General features: G+C 28.5%; 1 protein-coding gene across 1 annotated transcript; it reads left to right on the forward strand.

The window, feature by feature from the left end:
* Window positions 1–412: 412 nt before the first annotated feature.
* Window positions 413–20,279, forward strand: LOC129987692 (zinc finger protein 234-like). The gene is made up of 2 exons (XM_056095643.1): window positions 413–1,568; window positions 19,214–20,279. Exons 1-2 carry the CDS (start codon window positions 986–988, stop codon window positions 19,978–19,980), a joined length of 1,350 nt encoding a protein of 449 aa, XP_055951618.1. The 5' UTR covers window positions 413–985; the 3' UTR covers window positions 19,981–20,279.
* The last annotated feature ends 845 nt before the right edge of the window (window positions 20,280–21,124 follow it).

Raw genomic sequence — 21,124 nt, forward strand, 5'->3', positions numbered from 1 at the left:
TTACTATATATCCGAATATTTCCCAAAAGCTGTCATGTATTTGTGTCTTTAATGCTGCGTTCTACGATGGCAGGGTGATCGGTTGTACACAAGAAGTTGAAGTTTATTTATCTTATTCCTTTAGAACGCATGCATTCTGAATAAAATGATTTGACATATGATTTTTCTAAATGAAGCATGTGACAAGAAAAAAAATCAGATAATTAATCTTATTTCTGGGCTACTGCGCAAAGGATTATATTGAATCACAAGAGAAAGGAATACTTACGCGGCGTTCGCACGAGACCAACTATTTCGAGCAACAGAAGGCCACGCCTACTTCAGGAAAATCATGTGACCGCAATGGGACAGTGGCAAATAGCTGTTCGGAGGGGTCAAGCATTTGTCATTGTTGCAGCGGGATCATGTGATATTCCTGAGGTAGGCGTGATTATTCAATTGCAATTATGTATAATGGGTGTTCAAACCGTCATCAGTTGCAACAATATTAGCAAGTAATTAATCTTTTGTAATATAATTATGCACGTTTTTCACTGAGAGTGACATTTGATTTTTAGCCAGAAAGTTCATTATTTTATTGTGAAATGCAAATTTAATCTGAATTAAAGTACATTAATAAATACTTAAACTACTGTGCGATAGAAGCATATTATTCAACGATTCTGGTTTTCTATTAGAATTTTTAACTCTACCATTGAATCTAAGAATTTTTATCTGCAAATTACTACGAGAAATTCAATCGTATTGGTAGTATAGAAGATAACGATTTTGATTTCCAAAAATTTTATTACTTACGAAATTCGATAATCATTATATTTGAAGCATTGTGCCAAAGAAGGACATTTTTTATTCATCCTGTGTGGAAAATCATTTTTACCTAAAGAAAATATAAACAAGTTAATCAGGTTTTTTTTCTTATGACTTATGAAGAATAGAGCCAGAACGAATTTTCAAATTATATTGATTTACGTTATCATCTTACGACATGGAAAAACCATATGCATGTGAAATCTGCAAAAAGACATTTTTCAGGAAATCGCATTTAAAAAGACATTATCTTGTCCATTCAAAAGTGAGACCGTTTGTCTGTGAGGTATGTAATGCGTCATTTTCTCGAAAATATCACTTAAATAGGCATTATCTTGTTCATAAAAAAGATAGGCAATACGTCTGTGAAATATGTAATAAGACATTTTACCGAAAAGACAGTATTAATAACCATTATCTTATCCATACACAAGTGGAACCATTTTGCTGTGAAGTGTGCGATCAGACATTTGCATGTAGATCCTATTTAAATCGACATCGCCTTGTTCATAGGAAGGAAAAACCGTTTGTCTGTGAAATATGTAGTAAGAAATTTTCCCAGAAATCTTATTTAAATGCTCATTATCTTGTTCATACCAAAGAAAAACCATTCGTTTGTGAAGTATGCAAGCAATCGTTTCCCACAAGATCCAAATTAAAACGTCACTATTTTGTTCATACGAAAGAAAAGCGTTACAGCTGTGATGTATGTAACGAGAAATTTTCACTGAAGTATCACTTAAATAACCACTACCAAATTCATACCAAATAAATGGCATATCTGTGAAACACGAAGGAAGTCATTGTCCTAAGAAATATTATTTAAATTGACATTATTTTGTTCATAAATGCAAAACCATGCGACGGAAATTTGCATTCGAAAATCGTCTCAGAAATCTCATCACCATTATTTGAATATTCACTGGTCAGAAAAGCCATTTATTTGTATAATATGTATTAAAAAAGCTTCCAGAAAGTCTGATTTAACTGAACATAATTTTGATCATACAAAAGAAAAAGCTTAAAAATAATAGTATGAAGTTAAGATATGATAATCAATTGTAATATTAAGAAATTGAAACTTTTACCGAAATACTCGTTTAAATAATCAATAACGAACTTAAAAAAACAATTGAATCACGATATAATAATTTTTCTTAAAAGCCATGCACAAGAAGATTCAAGGAAAAGGTATTTTCAGTTTAGACTTTAAATAATAATGATTGATGAAGATATGAAAATAATTCTGTAGTAAGATATTTCTCATTTACATTTTGAATTATTAACTCTTTGCATTTGGAAAAGTAAATCGATGCAAAATTATTCTTTCAATGCATGAACTTTTTTTATTGTTCCTAGGAATAAGTACATGCAATTGTTTTAAGTTATATTCCTCTGAAAAATGAATCTGCATCTTTTTACCAATATGTAGGTATTTTTTACAACTAAAGTTTATAAAAATAAGCAACTAAATGTCAAAATGATGCATTGTTTTGAATGCTGATTGGGATAAGCCTTTTTTGAGTGTAAAGAGTTTGTAAATGCAACGTGGTTTTATTTTACAAGTATAAAGTCAATGTTTTTTTTTAATGTTATTTGATTTTGAGCCTTCATATGCATTTAAATGTACTTATTAATAATATGTTTTGAATATAAATATGAAAAATATCTGCTTAAAGTTATTTAATTATTCTTTATATTCTTTATATTTTCTTTGAATAATAACAGCTATTTTAAACATATCCTGCAAGTTTAGAAGTTCTGTAATTGTTTTTAGAAGAAATTAAGAATATGATATTCCTACATATTAAATTTTAAAATATATATATATATATATATATATATATATATATATATATATATATATATATATATATATATATATTCTTAAAAGACTGATAGTTACTCGAAAAGTATTGTTATCTGAATTTTTATATTCATACATAAACTGTTCTTTTATTTGTTCCATTTTGATTTCATACTCAAGAAAATCATTTGATTAATCAATCTAAATGTATACAATTCTGTTTCAGAATAATGATTTTATATTACTATGTTAAATATCTTTATGGTTTTGATTTTAATAAAAGAAATTGCCGATTCTTTTCTTATGTGTCACTGGTTTTTAATTGAAGATGCATTCATCAAAAAAGACCATAGAAATATATTTTTTCTTCAAATTTAGAATTGCTTCAAATGACATTTGGAATATGCTTCGTTTATAAAGATTGTTAGAAATTATAACAAACTTTTCTATAGCTTGAATGGTATAAAACTCTAATAAATGAATAGAAATTAATAAAAATAACATTTTATATTTCTTTTTTAAGAAATGTTACTGAATCTAGAATACCTTTAAAAGACAGGCAAGAATTACAGAATAGTTAAGAATTTACATTTTATTATTCGAATTCATTACAGAGAATGGGCATTTTAAAGTCTGGTCTAATTAACTGATTTTTTTTTCATTCTTATAAATAAATTCTTTCAGAAAGTGGACACTTTTTAAGCCATTTTTTTAAAATTTCTTTACATTTTGAGATAATATCAAATGCTTCTTTTATTACATATTTTTTTTTTTTCATTTTCTTTGTATATTAAAAAAAGTTCGTTCGACATATTTCGAAATGCGGAATACATCACTTACATTGCATCTATATCCAGGAAGCTAAGTAAATTAGTTAGCTTAGTTCAGACTTAGACTGGAACATTAAGTCTTTCGGATGCAAGTACAATACGTTTTTGTTTCTTACGAACTAGAGATCATATGAGATGATGAGCGATGTTCTAATCGAAAACTTTAACAGCATATACGATCAACAATTTCTATAAAAAAACCTGTTGTTTTGGTACTTTTCATGTTTTTTATAAATGGAAAATTAACTGATTAATTAATTGTCTCTCAATATGTTGTTTGAATTTTCCTTATATATCGGTATTCATAAAAAAAATTTGCAGTACAATCACACTTACGGTGAAAAGAAGCTTTAGGCATTTATTTTAAATTGTCGGCACCAATTATATTGTAGATGTTTAATTTTCGTTGAAGAACATAATCTTGATCATACAAAAGTGAAAGCTTAAGATTAAAAGTATGAAGTTAATATTTTTGCATAAAATCTTGTTTAAATCAGACTTAACATGTTAAAAAACGATTAAATCACAATGTAAAATGTTTACGATTAAAATATCAATAATATGATTTTCTATTAATTTTAATTTAAAATAATTCAAATAATAAATGGCTTTGTTTTATTAAAATTGTAAAACGACATATTTAGTCGTAAAAATTGGGAGATTTGCATATGACAAAAGGGTTATAATGTTTTGTAGAAAAGTTGTTTTATGTTTTAAAAACATGCATAAATGGGTTTTGCTCCCGAGAAATGCCTTGTATATCATCTAGTATTTTATAATACTGTAAAACAGCAAAAAGATAAATTCAATGATGCTCTTTTTAAGCGCAGTTTTTTTCTACTGAAAAGAGACTACGGTCAATTTTTATACTGAAGAGTGATTCAGTTATTTAGCAGACATTATCTATCGATTGTAGTTAAAATTTAAATCTAAATATTGGCTGATGTTTTTTGTTTAACGTATTTAAAATCCTGAAATTGGCTGAGGTTTTTTGGTTTAACGTATTTTAATTTATGTAGATTATTATAATAATTATAAAAGATATACCCATTTCATGACCAACAGAAAACAATCATGTTTCTCTGATAAAAGTTTAAAGCAAAAAAGAAGCAGTTGCCAGTGCTTCCAAAATTTTGAATTTTAGAGGATCCCTCTTTTGGAAACTGGAACTTAAAAATATCTTGTTCATCTGTCTATTGTACCATAGTGAAACAAATAAATATGGAACAACTAAAATTTTTGGTATTGATTTGACAAGCTTGGATAATTGATTTCTTACGTTATGTTCCACTTCAGGTGGCATCTGGGGAACAACTTTCTTCTATATAATTAACTTTTGCTTATGATCTCTCTCACGATCATAAGCAATATCAAAATTTACTCATTAGATCGCAAATGTATGGTACTACTCTTTACATTGCAAATGTATGGTACTGCGTGTTAGATCTCAAATGTATGGTACTACTCAATTAGATCTTAAATGTATGGTACTATTCATTAGATTTTAATTGCATGGTATTTCTTTCTTTATTTTCTCTTTGATTTGAGCTTAAATAATTGATTGAATTTGTCTTTTCTTTAACATTTTCAGCTTACTAGTGAGCTTCCTTATTTAAATTGATTTATAACAACATTATACAGTGCTATTTCTGTTTAAGTGCTTAAACATATTTTGATACTTAATTTTATAATTCTCATGAAAGTTTCTAATAATAATAATAATAAGTTTTTATGTAAATAATTTTAAGATTTTAAGAAGTGCCTTTTCAATTTTATGTAGGTTTTATTTCCTGTTTTATTTATTTTTTTCATATTTTTTTTCAGATTTTCTTTTTTTGTTGATTTTCTTACGCTAGGTATGTGCTTTCTTGATATACATGAGTTTTATTCACTCATAATGTTTTGTGTTATAGTTTTTTTGTGTACTGTATATATTTGATTTTACATTTATTTTATTTCTCCTTTACTTCCAATTTTTAAATTGGGTGCTTTTGAAATATGAAAAGTTGTTTGTTTTCATGTGATTTATTTTCATTTAGATGCTGCACTTCATTTCACTGCCATTCCTTGCTTATCTTATACATTCACTTATACATCCATAAGTAGCTGCGTCGTCTTGAATCGTTGGCATAAAAAGTTATAATATGTATATAATTATACTGTGTATTTAAAGAAAAATGAGAAGTTGGGAAATAAAATTTGATGCAATTTGCCACTATACTAATTTATAAATTCTCTAATGTCTTAAAGCAGATTAATTTACTTTAACAAACATTATATTTTTAAATATTTTTTTTTCCTTGCCATCTAGCGAAATTCTTTTAACATTCAGAAATGTATATTATACCCTTCACAGAAGGTATGACTGCTTTTCATTTTTTTTTTTTTACTTTTAATTGCCTTGAATTATTATTGAATATATTAACCTTCAATTCCCCCCAAAAAAATTTCATACTTAAGCATTTATTGGAAATAAGTATGAACGTCTTCAAGCTGCATCTGCACGCTGTTGTAACCCCATTCTCTGAAAATTTAACAAACGATAAAAACAATGAAAACGTCAGTTAATCTTCTTATGGAAATGGATGTAAGTTGACGTTATGCTGATGCTACTATGTATTTTATTTTGTTGCAACTCTAGTGATGTTTTTATAACTGATATCAAATCAGATATTCGAGACGCAAAATTGGATTTACTGTCCATTAAATGAGTACCGAAATTCTGCTTGTTATTCCACAATTAATTTTTCCAGACTATATGCCTATTGCATTAAAAGTAATTTCTCTATGAATTTATGAAGTAATTTTTCTTGCGCCGGATTTTCTTTCTACCTGAATTTACATATACCCATCTTTTTGAAATAGCAACACCCAATTTCTAATGCATAATCAAATTCTTCAAATATATAGCATTTCTTAATTAAAAATAAGCAATTGATGAGTTGTAAATCCACAAAGACAATTTATTTCTTTTTATGGGGAAATTAAAATACAAATATGAATATGCATTTCTCATCCTTATTTAGACATTTTTCATCGTCCCTAACAGTGAATAAAAAAACATTTATCCTTCCTACAGCGAAGTTACTTCATTGATGTGTAAAACGGAAATTTGAATGAAGGGAAATATTAACAGAGGGATTTGTTTGCTACATTTGCATATACTGAAACAACTTCTGACTCCTTTTTCTTGTATATATACCATTATTTTGAACCGATTTGTATAAGCATTTATATCTAAGGATTCTTTATTCAAAATCATTGAAAACAGTGAAACTGTAAAATTTAAGAATTATACAAATATATTCATGTAGAAAGCCCTTTATGCGAATACGTTTTAACATTTTAAAGAGGACATATTTCCCAAGCTACAAAACTTTGTTTTCTGCGATTTATCTTTTAAAAATTGCAAATAATGCGAAGTTCCCGAATTGTATGTTCATCTTATAAGGACTTATTTGATATAATCTTACAAGAACTAAGTTCTTTGCTTGGTAAAAGTCACAGAAACATCGAATCTAAAAACAAAATTCATAATTTCAAAGATTCTTTTGAGTCTACTTATTTGACTGCAAGAGGCCTATACCAAACAGATTAGACTACACACTTTCCTTACTCTTAATACTCATAGGCACGAAGGTCGTCATTATGAGCTATGAGCAGATGTACATTTTTGGTGCATCTGTACAAATGTACGAAAGTGTACATTTCTGGTTCTTTCTCTCTGCATAGCATTAGAAGAATTCCAAAAGTTCACTAGACTGACGTATGTGGAAAATTATACAGTCTTACAAAATATTCAATGGGAGTCAAATACTGTTAAAAGTGAAAAGTAAAAAAAAAAGAATGCATATAATTTTTCTTTCCTTTTTTATCATCTATTTATTTATATAATTTTCTTTTCTTTAAATTTTTTTTTCTGTTTTGTAAGTTTAAATCGCATAAATCAGTATAATTTGTTGTTTACTAATTATGTTTGAATATTACTGTTACTGTGTAATAGTCAATAAACTCTACTGTTTGAGTCATTTAGACTTATTTCGCTTTCTTTAGCTATCTTTGCACCTAGAACGCATGCGTATTAAAGATTTTTTTCCGAATGGCTGCTTTTTTGATAGCTATTTGAATAACAGTTTTTTTTAAATTTTAACTATTAGTTCTTTATCAGTGTAACATCAGTTTGGAACACACCTCATCATCATTATTATACGTCGCAAATCGTCAATGGAATCTTGTTTTGACTTATTTCATCCTACAGTTCTGAAATCGAGACTTTGGCTTTTATGAATGGGCCTAAGCATTGCATAGAATTAGTACTTTTCTAAACCCTACATAATAATATGTGGAATATTATTATGTAGGGTTTACAATTAAATGCATTAATTAATCGAAATTAATTTATTTATTTTGAGTATTAATTAGCTTAATTTGAGTGATGTCTTTGGAGATCGAACTGATGGAAGTTTGATAAAGCTATGTTTAGTAAAAAGAGAGAAAAAGCTGAAAAACTAAATCATAGAATAAAATATCACTTCTCATATTCAGTGAATGTCTATGCAATATATTTTACTTTGAATGTACAACTCAAATTTCATAATTAGGTTTAATTCCTGTTAGAAACGAAGAGATTATAGTCAATAACTATTGATACAATCAAAGATTCTTCCTGATCTATGAGTCGTCATTGTTCGAACCATAAAGTCTTATTTCCAAAAATTAAAATTATTGGAAATTATCAATAATATTCTATATGGTCAATTGCAATATATGAAATTGTCAATATTTCTTATTCCTCTAATTTATATCTTTCCATTGATATAAATTAGAGGAATAAAGATTTCATGTATATTATTGCTTCTTTATTGAATACTAAATCAAAAATTGTGTGTAGATTTAGGTCTACTTATGCAGAACTTTTGTTTCAATATAATGGTTTTAGTAGCTTAAGTAATATATTTTCAAATGCATGAATAATGATCAATCAAGATCATGTTGTAGAAGCATTGTATTATACGAATTTACCTTTCAGTGGATATTCAATTTTAAATTGTTATTCGTAAATTGTTCTGAAATGTTATAGTTTTAAATTTTTTAATTCTTCTTTCATACGCAAATAATGATAATACCTAAAAATAGATAGCAGATATTGCTACCTAAATATGAATCAAAAATTAAAATTTCAAAACTAGAATAATCAGTTTGAAATTACCATTCATGCGGTAAAAACCCTTCAGGGAATAAATATTGTTCATATTTTTGGATAATTTTCAAACTCTATATTCTTTCATATCCAGTATTCCTATGAAGCACAAGATTTATATTTGTTGTGTGGAAATTATCCATTTTCTCTTGCTTTTCCTCTCCTAGTTTCTATTCTTTGGCATGCAAGATAAACATCAGTTGTATGAAAGTTATTTACGATCTAGCACTTTATTATTATGTAAAAACGTGATGTTCTTTTGCGAATAAAGGCCATCTTATCACGTAGGCGTGAAATACACAGCGTTGCCAAAAAAAAAAAAAAAAAAACCCGAAATGAATTTTATTGAAAAAAAAACTGTTTTTACCCTCTTGTTTATAATTAATCTAAACTCATAATTTTATTTGTGCCAAAAAATGTGCTGCAACTCACAAAAAATAAAAATTAAAAAAAATGAAATCTGCTATCACACATTTCGTGTTATTAGTGGAGAACATTATAATATTTTTAGTTATTGTTTGTCTTAAATAATTTAAGCCATTAACCGATTTAAACTTTTTTGCAAGAATGACTTGACTATCAGTACCTGCATGGGTCGATATTTAGAAAACAATAAGATTTATTTTTTCATCTGAAAATCCTTCGAACTCCAAAACTTCTCTAGGCCAGAATACTTTTTACGAAAATTGGGTTTAAACTGGTTTGGAATGATGACGGTACTATTTTATTACACAATCGAAAACCGGTTCAGTTTTTAATCTCAAAATACCAACCCTGCTGTTTCGCGTTCATTCTCATTTTCTTCTCTGGGCTTCTTTGCGCTGTAACCTCTTACTATCCTTCCCTTTATTGGCCAGATAAGATATTCGGGCATTTGGTGGTCATTTGCGTTAGGTTGGGATTTTAATTTGGAGATAAGTCACGAAATATGACAACTTTCTTCAACATTTTCTAATAAACTTAAATGCGAAAACTCGATGCCTAAAAAGCTGAATTTTCTTCCCGTGCCTTTTGTAGTTTTAAAAAAATCAAGCCAAAACAATATCATGTTCTCATTTAATAATAAAATTAGTATTGTGATTTTAAGAGCACTGAGAGAATCCTGAAATTTAACATTCTAGGGTTTAGAATTGGATCATGATTTCTAAAGCATCCATAGGATTATATTTTTATATGCTGGTTATATAATTTTAAACTGACTAATTTAAAATGTTCCCCCTGAATTATCTATATATTTTCAAAGCTTTACTAATTTAGCTGTATAGATACAATTTCAGTTTAATACGTATTTGCGTAATAAACAACACCTTAATCTCAATTTTCCAAATTCTGGAAAATGAATATCTGAAATTTTCGCAAACAATGATGAAGAATTTATTATTTTTCGTAAATGATATGGAAGTGTGTTCGTACAAATTGAAAATATAAATGAAATATTTTCTTTTATTTCTTAGAGAAAACTTATTTTCTGCAGAATTCGTAAAAATTAAGATTTCCGGGAATACCTATTAAGCTACGATATTTTATCGCAACTCTTAAGGTTACCTATGTTCACAGGTGCTAGTTAGATACTCTAAGTTTATTTCCTTCAAATGACTGTCGCAATATCAGTAGACGTTTAAAAGTTTTGACAGTTTATAAGAAGATATTCATGCTTAATCTAGCATATTTGCATATAATCTGCCAGCTATATATTTTAAACTTACAGCCCAAAGAGAGTAAAATTCATTGTGGCATAAAATAGAAATTCATACAGTCAATTTCACTTGGCGGACAACCAAACTTTCATCTGGCTCTAGCAAGTCTCAGCCCTTGAAACTAGAATGAAACTTACTTGACTGGAAGACGCCAATGGCTTTTGTTGGTTAGTTCGCAGTACTATTTTAACGTGGTTGTTGAGAAAAGTGGGGCGTAAATATGTGTCTAGACTTTAGAGATTCAATATTTGTCTAGACTAATGCCATTGAGGGAAACACATATGCTATATATGTGCTGCTTCACTGGAGAAAAGGAGATAGTTCCAAAGGTTTTAATCTGAAATTCTTTCCTCACATTTTATATATCTGATTATATCAGTTGAAAGCAAAATTTATTTCAGCAATCGCATGCTGATCTTATTATGGTCCTGATAAATTTGAGGACACAGTAGTTATAAACGCTTTTAATTCTTTATTAAAAGAGTGTACCCTAACCGAAATTTCGACATTAAAGATATCTAATCAGCAGACTATTGTAAATGCTATTTAATTCAATAATACTTACTAAACTTAGCTTTGATAATTTTGATCTTTCGAAATATGATGCCCCCCCCATATTTCCTTAATTTTATTATATTAAATAGGCATAATGTTAATGATCAGTTTTTTCATAAAAAAGTCTTAAAATTTGAGATTCAATTTTGAAGCAAACTTAATTGTCTATTTTTATGAAGGCATTTACAGTGCCGATAATTTCCTTATTTCATTCAAAATTGCAGCATTTCTAAATTGTCTGAATACATACATCACAAGCAAAATTGAAATATGTTTGAAAGCTCCCAATTTTTGAATTTTTTTTCATTAGTACTAAGCAAATATTAATTTCACAAAAATATTGCAGATTCATAATTTTTATTCAAAAAATCTATAATATGTTAATTATCTGCATTTTAACATCATCTGCAGATCACCCCTCGCTCTGATAAATCCCCGAATTCTTAGTGTTTTTTAATTCTTTGGATTTTTCTTATCCAGACGGTTTATATTCCTTGGTTATATATGTATAAAAATATAATCGTTATATAAATTTTAAATTTGAAAATAATATATTTAAATTCCAATAATATTACATTTCCAAAAGCATATTTCATTTAAGCAGCATTTTTCAGAATATAGCAGAAATAGCAAATTCTGCCAACGATATAAAATCTCTCTGCGCGCATTCAGTAATATTAATTTCCTGTATTGAATTACTTCGAAGGATATTTCATGGCGACTTCAGCATTCTGAATCATTATCAGATCTGAGATCTAGAATTCTTCGAAATATAGGAGATCTCTCCAGAGTCCATCACAACTTTGTCCAAAAAGCGTAGTGATATCCCAATATAATTTGGTACGTAACAATGGAAATAAAAACATGAATTATAGCAACATAGATTACATATAAGGTATAATATGTATCATACTTCAATAAATTTTTCCACAATCTTTATTATACTAATCGGAAAACTATGTAATTTTGACCAGACCGATTGGAGCATAACTTTTTTGCCAACCGAAACGTTAAATCGAAATAAACTGTTAACTTTTTAAACCTTTACAATATTAATTAATCTATTCATTGCCATCAAACAAATCTCCATTAGAAATACGCTGTCTACTTTATTTTATATTATTTAAAAACTTTATCTTGAAAATGGTGATACATGTTTAGTAGAAAATGGGAGCCGGCGTCCTGGCATAGGAGTAGCACGTAATCAGGGCGTCCCGGATTCGAGTCCCGATTTGGGTATGGTTGTTCTTCTTCTGTGCTCTATCAGTGAGATGTGTGAATGTGTCCCCCCTGTAAATAGGGGCTGTGCGAGCGAATGTGACGCATGAAGTAGCTAAGTCGTACTCTTAACCCTAAGTTGGCGCTACTGAAAAAACAAGAGACGCTCACTCGACATAAACACTAATAGATAACTAATATCGGGTTTGTAATAGCGCCTTAAGTCACAACACAACAGAAAAAGAGAATATTATAACACAGTTCATGACAACATTTCATCATCAGTGATGACTTTTCGACAACCGGTCTAAAGCCACAGAAAGATTGATTCCTAAGAGAGAGAGGATCAAGTTACAGAAATAAAGTTTGTATAATACTAATTATATTAATTATAAAATATTAAAATAATCATAAAATTTTATCAATAATTCTTTTTTTTTTCATTTCTTTTCCTTGTTTAGTAGAATATTTATATGTATAGAATATCTGCTTGAATAATATCGTGGACAAACATGTATACTATGCTTTCTTATAAATCAATAAAAGCATATTTTCACAAAGTTACTAAAATAAAAATATGAATTTGAAAAAAATCATTACCATAATGTTAAGTTAAAAATATGCTAGAATGTAAAATTTAATTTAAAGAAGATATTCTTCAATATGAATCAAGAATTGATAAGATCTATCCATATTTATCGCAATAAATCTGTTGATTTTTCTAATAAATAGCAATCGCTGATAGTTAAATAGGTTTTAATAATTTTATTCTAAACATAATTTTCATCTTCGTACCGATCATTACCTCTCGCAGCTAAAAAAAAGTGAATATGAGAACTTCTGGAAGAATTCAAAGTAACAATCATTGATTTATTCATCTTTCATCCCCACACGCAAATTATTTTTTCAATGGATTTGTAAAAATTCGGTTCAAGATTCTTTTCTCTATACATCTTCTTAGTATGCAAGCTTTATCTGTTATTGAAGCCTTTTACTAAATTCAACGTTTCAAAGGAACTTTTTTTGTAGTATTTAACCCTTAACAAGGGAGTTGAAAATTTAGGACTTAACTGGGGATATCGGTCTACGAAACCGCATTTTCTTTACAAATTTAATTTTCTAATGAAATTATTAGCATATATTCTGCAGATACTCCTTTTAATATATAAAAATGTTTTAGAATTTTTTCAAAATATATTATCATTGAAGAATGTATTTCAGTTTGAACATACATTTTTTTCTCAAATTATATAGTACAACAAATTATATTCTTGAAAAGACATATAATTAAATTTTTTTTAAAATCATATTTATTTTTCCAGTATGCAAAAGAATATAGAAAACAATACAATAGAAAATTCAGCAATTATATGAAAAAAAAATGACAATGGGTAAAATTGACCCTTTTTTTATCAGCATCATTGATTTTCGAGGGCATTTTAACATATAGGTTAACTGCAAGTATAAAAATCAGTGTATAAATTTTGTAGATATTTTACTTCGTATATTATACGTACTATATTTTAGAAATACTTCAATATACATTATCACTAGAAAAATTCACTATATTTGAACATACATATTAGAATCAGCCGAATGCGAACTTTCATCGAAAAAATCTTCTGTTCAATTACCCTTATCATTAAAAGCACATTCTGCTTAATTTAAAAGTTTCTGGAGCTCTACTTCATAACTAGGAACAGTAGGTTTTAAGATATTTACAGGGTCAAGTTTTAGCGCCATCTATTAATCCTTGTTTAATATTGGAACATTAAAAGGGAGTTGCGAACAAACAAATAGCTGAATTATTTAAAAAAGCATCCACTGAAATCGATTTAAAAAGAGCACGCGTATTGAAGGTCACGAAACGGGAAGTAGCAGGATAAAACCATTCGATTGAGCTAAAAATTGAATAGGGGTGACCGAAAGTCCATTGTTAGCGGTCTGACAGACCGCACCTCCCCAGTAAGGATGAATACATGATATCAGGTACAGCAAAACTATCGGATAGTAAGAATAGGAACTTTCCAAAAATTTTAGTTATAAATAATCACAAAAGAAATCTTTCTCAAACAACTGTAAGTGTGTTGAATTTTAAAATCTTGTCAACATTGTCTTGTAATTTATAATAGTTATTGTTTTGAATAAGTATTCACGATCGGCTTTTACTCAAAATTTAAAAGTATACGTAAACATGAAGAGCAATTAAATAAAAGTAGTTTAATGCTTAAAAGTAGGTTTTTTTTTCTGTGTCTAATTTATTGGTTTTTATAAATATTCAGATGATTCAAATGAAACAGACAGAACTGATGCATAATTTGTTATTCTTCAATTGAGCATTTAAACCTTCAATTCTTCATCCAAAGATTTCTGCGCGTTTGTAGATCGACTTTTTATTCTACAGTTTCCAGCGAATTTTTCTGTTGTTGTGATTTATGTCACTTTACAAGCCCGCTAACAGACATCTGTCAACGAATTTAAACCGAGTGAGAGTCTCTTGTTTTCTCAGTAGCGCCAACTAGGGCCAACAATACGACTTAGCTACTTTATTCGTCACATTCGCTTGCACAACTCCTTTTTACGGGGGGAGGAACATTCTCATATCTCACAGACAGAATACAGAAGAAGTACCTAACAGGGACTCGAACTCAGGACGCCCAGATCACGGGGAAGGCGCGCTACCACCCAGGACGCCACCCAGCGAATTATATTATAGATTTATAGAGTAGATTTTGAATAAACAACGTGTTTCTTTTTAAAAATATTAACGTTCTCAAAGGTTGCATTTAAATTCTGCTTTAAAAAAATCAGAAATTTAATCGAGGTTTAAGAAACATTGTAGCAAATCGTGATATTTATGTTGTGCTTGGACAAGGACACACTGTCATCCGTCTTTGATTTCCGAATCTTTAAAGAATGAGTCCACTTTTTAAAGAAAAGAATAAAATCCTTTTTTAAAGATAATTCATTTGAAGATTTAAAGAAACGCATGTGAATTATTTTTCACGGGTATCAATTTTAATTTCTCGCATATGAATATACAAGGAGAAAGTATTGAAATCGTTCAAAAAATTCAAATTCGAGACTTTGGCAAATCTTCCTTTCAGAACTACCTGATCCGAAAAAACATATTTTAGACTTTACGTCTGGCTGTCAAGATGATAACAAAAAAGTATTTTAAGCTAGATGAGTGAAACTTGTCATATTAAATTGCAACTAAAACTGTAGACTTTCCTCAAATTTTGTGTAAAATTCATCCATTAGAAATCTGTCTGTATTTCTATACAAGTACATGCACATAAAAAAAAAATATCAAGCGTTAGGTAAATAAAATTTGATATCTAAGTATGTTTAGTATCTAAAGTATAAATATCAAATTTTTAATCAGCTCTGTGATACGGTTTATCTCCCGTCTTTCTGTATGTAATATGCATGCAAATGCAATAACTCATGAGCGCAAGAATTTAAATCAATGGAATTCGTTATGGTATTTTGTGACTACAACTGTAGAAAAAAATTATTGTTCTAAAAATAATTATCGCTCTAAAATATTATTGCGCAACTTGAGATAATGAATAATTTTTCCCTTAAATATTTTCATTTTTCTTTGCACTTTATGGAATATATCAAAATTTCCCCAATATAGAAGTACAGCATATCCTGCATCTTTATTCAAAATGCTTAGAAAATTACCTGTTCATTTTTGAAGATTAATTATAACGTGTATTATTGTAGAATTGGTTACCGAAATAATAAAACAAAAGCTTTTAAGTTCTTTTTTTTAAATTCTGGGCTTAGTTTTTCAAAAATAAACTATTCTCTCTCAGAATTAAAACATTGTAATGTACTTTTGGATGCGCTCTTAATAGTCATGCTTGATTATTCAGATGAAATGAATCAGAGCGTTTAATTTGAAATTAAGTAAAACAAAAGGGCAATAATTCGATGAAAAACTTAAACGTAAACCACAATCCCTTGAGTATTATCTGGATTCTTAATGTAATAATCAAGGCAAAAACATTCCCAAAACAGAAGATACCAATTAATTAAAATATGAAAACCAGCTGCAGTGGTCTCTACTGAAACTTCCTAAAATACTCTTCGAGGAAATACATATTCCCGCTTTCCTCTGTATCAAATTGGCGACTTAGAGCAAGATCCCGAGTACTTTGCATAGCATTGATGGATGATAGTTGAAAAATAAAGAAGCTATTTTGGCACGAAGCTAGCATTTTTACTAAATCCCGAGAATATATACATTGGAAACATTTTTACCAACTGATTAAAATCAACATTTTCATAACATGGTGTATAGAAGTCTGTCAAAGTGTTTGTGCGTTAATGTGTTTAAATGCATGAAAAAAATAAAGACCGACAAATGCTCAACACTTTGAGTAGTTGGTTCAAAATGTCATAAGGATCTATTTTAGACGCTAAACAATATATCTATTTTTTTTTTATCAATCTAGCTCTCTAAGTTTGTAATTATCAAATTTACTGGTTCTAGAACTGTCAAACAGATATATTTTCTGTGAATCGATTTCCTTCAAAATTCAATATATATACCAACAAATTTTATCGTCATTCTACGTTTAAAATTCAGCTATCGAGCTGAAAGCATTTTTATATTATCGTAATCTCAGATGGATGTACAGACAGACTATTTCTTAAAATTTCTCTTTTATGTTAATTAATGTTTAAACATTTTTAGTTTCTTTAAAGTAGAATATTTTACGATGACCAAAAAATATAAAAGTGTACTGCTGAAATCCGATTGAAGTTTGAAAATTAAATCCTTTACATGCCGCTTTAATAATTTGTTATTGTTGAACAACAAGAGCATGTACAAAACGATGACGCCAAACTACACGAGTGATTTTCTAATCGAAAACGCTAGTAGCAGAGACGATTAATAATTTCTACTTTTGATTTAGTTTTTTTTCCGATTTCTTTATTAATGAAAAATTAATTGTTTAAATAATTGTATTTCAATATATTCTTTAAATCGGTTTTATATTTCTCCATTTGTGATTAAAATTTGCTGTATTAATATAACTAATATATCAGCTTTTAACGGTTTGTGGGAACTCGAAAAAATGGCACTCGCATATTTCACAAGAGCAAATTCATGTTGCATCCTAGGTTGATATCGTAGTCTTCAACTACTCACAGCTTTGTTTTCGTATGATTTAAAAGTAGGAATTTAAACAAATGTTGCATTACAAAATTTTTACAATCTTTGTTCAGGTTCAAACTGAAGCCGATTGGCTCTAATAATTTTATGACACGTATTGAATAATAGTTAGCTTAACCACGTATGATATATTCTGTAATAAGAGCACATTTACACTTTTTCTTTTTTTGCTTCTTACTAATATTTTTATCCATCTGTATTTTTTTAAATTTATTAATTCATTTTTCTATTAGAACACATTTGTAGCAGAATTCGATAATGGATTATAAACATTTCCAAAAGATGTATTCAACAGTCTTTGTTATTTTCAGGTAGGTGTTTTTCCATATATTGAAAATGAACAGGTATAACTAATTACTTTGAAATGATGGAACTTGATTTTTTAAACGAAACTTTATTATTCAATATAAAATAGCAATTTTAGCAGGATAAACATTTAGGATTGCATTCACAAATATGCCACAAAAAAATGTTACACAAGCATAAAGACAATAAAAGGATAGTATTTGATTATATATTCAAAATTAAAGATTTGTCTTTTTTTAAATCTGATGAAAAACATGATTTTTCGAAAATTAGAATATTGCACTATTGCAAAATAAAAGTGCATCTTTGAAATATGCCTTCCCGTCAAAGGAAAATGACGTCACTGCATGCTTTTTAAATTGCAAAACGCTCTGACGTTCCACATTTCAGATTCGAAATTCTTGTCGAACTTTGAGGCAATTCTCTAAAGCAGGACTGTCATGACCCGATTTCAGAAATTATTCATTCAACTCAGATTTTTCAAAAGATCAACGAAAATCAACGAAGACAAAAGTACCAAAAACAAATGTTACCATTATTCATTTTTTAATGCATGGGTTTTAAATCTTCCTTCATTTTTGGATTTATGATAATTATTTGTCATCCGACAAATTATTATCATTTTTAAATCAGCGCTTCGATTTTCTAAAATCATAATTCAACTTTTTTTAAAGGGTCTGACCATTATCTTTCTTTGGCTGTTTATTTGAAGGAAATATGCAGATATTAAATATATATGAAGGCTCAATAATAAAAGTCACTATAATCAGGTAAAATTATACATCTTACGAGAAATTCTTTTCTATATATTAAAATTTACCCCCAAAGCTATCATGTATTTGTGTCTTTAATGCTTCGTTCTACGATGGCCGGGTTGTCGGATGTACACAAGAAGTTGTAGTTTATCTTATTCCATTAGAATGCAAGCTTTCTGAATAAAACGATCTGAAATATGATTTTTCTAAATGAAGCATGTGACAAGAACATAAATCTTATTTCTGGGCCATTGCGAAAAAGGTTCCATTTGATCAAAAGACAATGGAATACTTAAGCGACGTTCGCACGAGACCAACTATTTCGAGCAACAGAAGGCCACGCCTACATCAGGAAAATCATGTGATCGCAATGGGACAATGGCAAATAGCTGTTTGGTGGAGCCAACCATTTGTCATTGTTCCAACGGGATCATGTGATATTTCCAAGGTAGGCGTGTTTATTCAATTGCAATTATCTATAATGGGTATTCAAACCGTCATCAGTTGCAAGAATATTATCAAGTAAACGATCTTTTGCAATATCATTGTACGCGTTTTTCACTGCGAGTGTCAGTTGATTATTAGCCAGAAAGATCATTATTTTAATGTGAAATGCAAATTTCATCTGAATTAAAGTACTTTAATAAATAGTGAAACTACTGTACGGTAGAAGCATATTATTCACCGATTCTTGTTCTATTGGGATTTTTATCTCTATCATTGAATCTAAGAATTTTTATCTGTGATTTACTACGAGAAATTCAATCGTATTGATAGTATAGAAGATCACGATTTTGATTTCCAAAAATTTTATTAAAATCCAAATTCTATAAACATTCTATTTGAAGCACCGTGCCAAAGAAGGAACATTTTTCATTCGTTCTGTGTGGAAGATCATTTTTATCAAAATATAAACAAGTTAATCAGTTTTTTTTTTCTTCTTCGTATAACTTATCAAGAATAGAGCCAGAAGGAATTTTCAAATTATATTGCTTTACGTTATCATCCTCTTACGCCATGGAAAGACCACATGCATGTGAAATCTGCAAAAAGACATTTTTCACGAAATCGAGTTTAAAAAGACATTATCTTGTCCATTCAAAAGTGAGACCGTTTGTCTGTGAGGTATGTAATGCGTCATTTTCTCAAAAAAATAACTTAAATAGGCATTATCTTGTTCATAAAAAAGATAGACAATACATCTGTGAAATATGTAGTAAGACATTTTACAGAAAAGACAGCTTTAAGAGACATTATCTTTTCCATACACAAGTGGAACCATTTTGCTGTGAAGTGTGCGATGAAACATTTGCATCTAGATCCAATTTAAATCGACATCGAATTGTTCATAGGAAGGAAAAACCGTTTGTCTGTGAAATATGTAGTAAGAAATTTTCCCAGAAATCTTATTTAAATGATCATTATCTTGTTCATACCAAAGAAAAACCATTCGTTTGTGAAGTATGCAAGCAATCGTTTTCCATAAGATCCAGTTTAAGACGTCACTATATTGTTCATACGAAAGAAAAGCGTTACAGCTGTGATGTATGTAACGAGAAATTTTCCCGGAAGTATCATTTAAATAAGCACTACCAAATTCATACCGAATAAACGGCATATCTGTGAAACACGAAGGAAGTCATTGTTCTAAAAAATATTATTTAAATTGACATTTTTTTGTTCATAAATGCAAAACCATGCGAAGGAAATTTGCATTCGATAATCCTCTCAGAAATCTCATCACCATTATTTGAATATTCACTCGTCAGAAAAGTCATTTAATTGTATAATATGTATTAAAACAGCATCCAGAAAGCCTGATTTAACTGAACATAATCTTGATCATACAAAAGAAAAAGCTTAATAATAATAGTATGAAGTTAAGATATGATAATCAATTGTAATATTAAGAAATTGAAACTTTTGCCGAAATTCTCGTTTAAATAATCAATAACAAATTTTTAAAAAAAAACAATTGATTTGCGATATAATAATTTTTCTTTTAAAGCCATGCACAAGAAGACTCAAGGAAAAGGTATTTTTAGTTTAGAATTTACATAATTATGATTGAATAAGATATAAAAATAATTCTGTAGTAAGATGTTGCTCATTTACATTTTGAATTATTAACTCTTTGCACTCGGAAAAGTAAATCGATGCATAATTACTCGTTCAATGCATGAACTTTTTTATTGTTCCGAGGAATAAGTACATGCAATTGTTTTAAGTTGTATTCCTCTGAAAAATGAATCTGCATCTTTTTACCAATATGTATGGTATTTTTAACAATTAAAATTTATAAAAAAAATAACTAAAATGTCAAAATGATGCACTGTTTTGAATGCTGATTGAGATAAGCCTTTTTGAGTGTAAAGAGTTAGTAAATGCAACGTGGATTTATTTTACAAGTGCAAAGTCAATTTTTGGCTTTTTTTAATGTTATTTGATTTTCAGCCTTTTTATGCATTTAAATGTACTTATTAATAATATGTTTTGAATATAAATATTAAAAATATCAGCTTAAAGTTATTTAAATATTCTTTATATTCTTTATATTTTCTTTGAATAATAACAGCTGTTTTAAACGTATCATGCAAGTTTAGAAGGTCTGTAATTATTTTTAATAAGAAATTAAGAATATGATATTCAATATTAAATTTTAAATTTCTTAAAAGGCTGATAGTTACTCGAAAAGTATCGTTAATGAATTTTTATATTCATACATAAACGTTTCTTTTATTTGATCCATTTTGAT

Source organism: Argiope bruennichi, chromosome 10, assembly GCF_947563725.1.
Source record: "Argiope bruennichi chromosome 10, qqArgBrue1.1, whole genome shotgun sequence".
Lineage (NCBI taxonomy): Eukaryota > Metazoa > Arthropoda > Arachnida > Araneae > Araneidae > Argiope > Argiope bruennichi.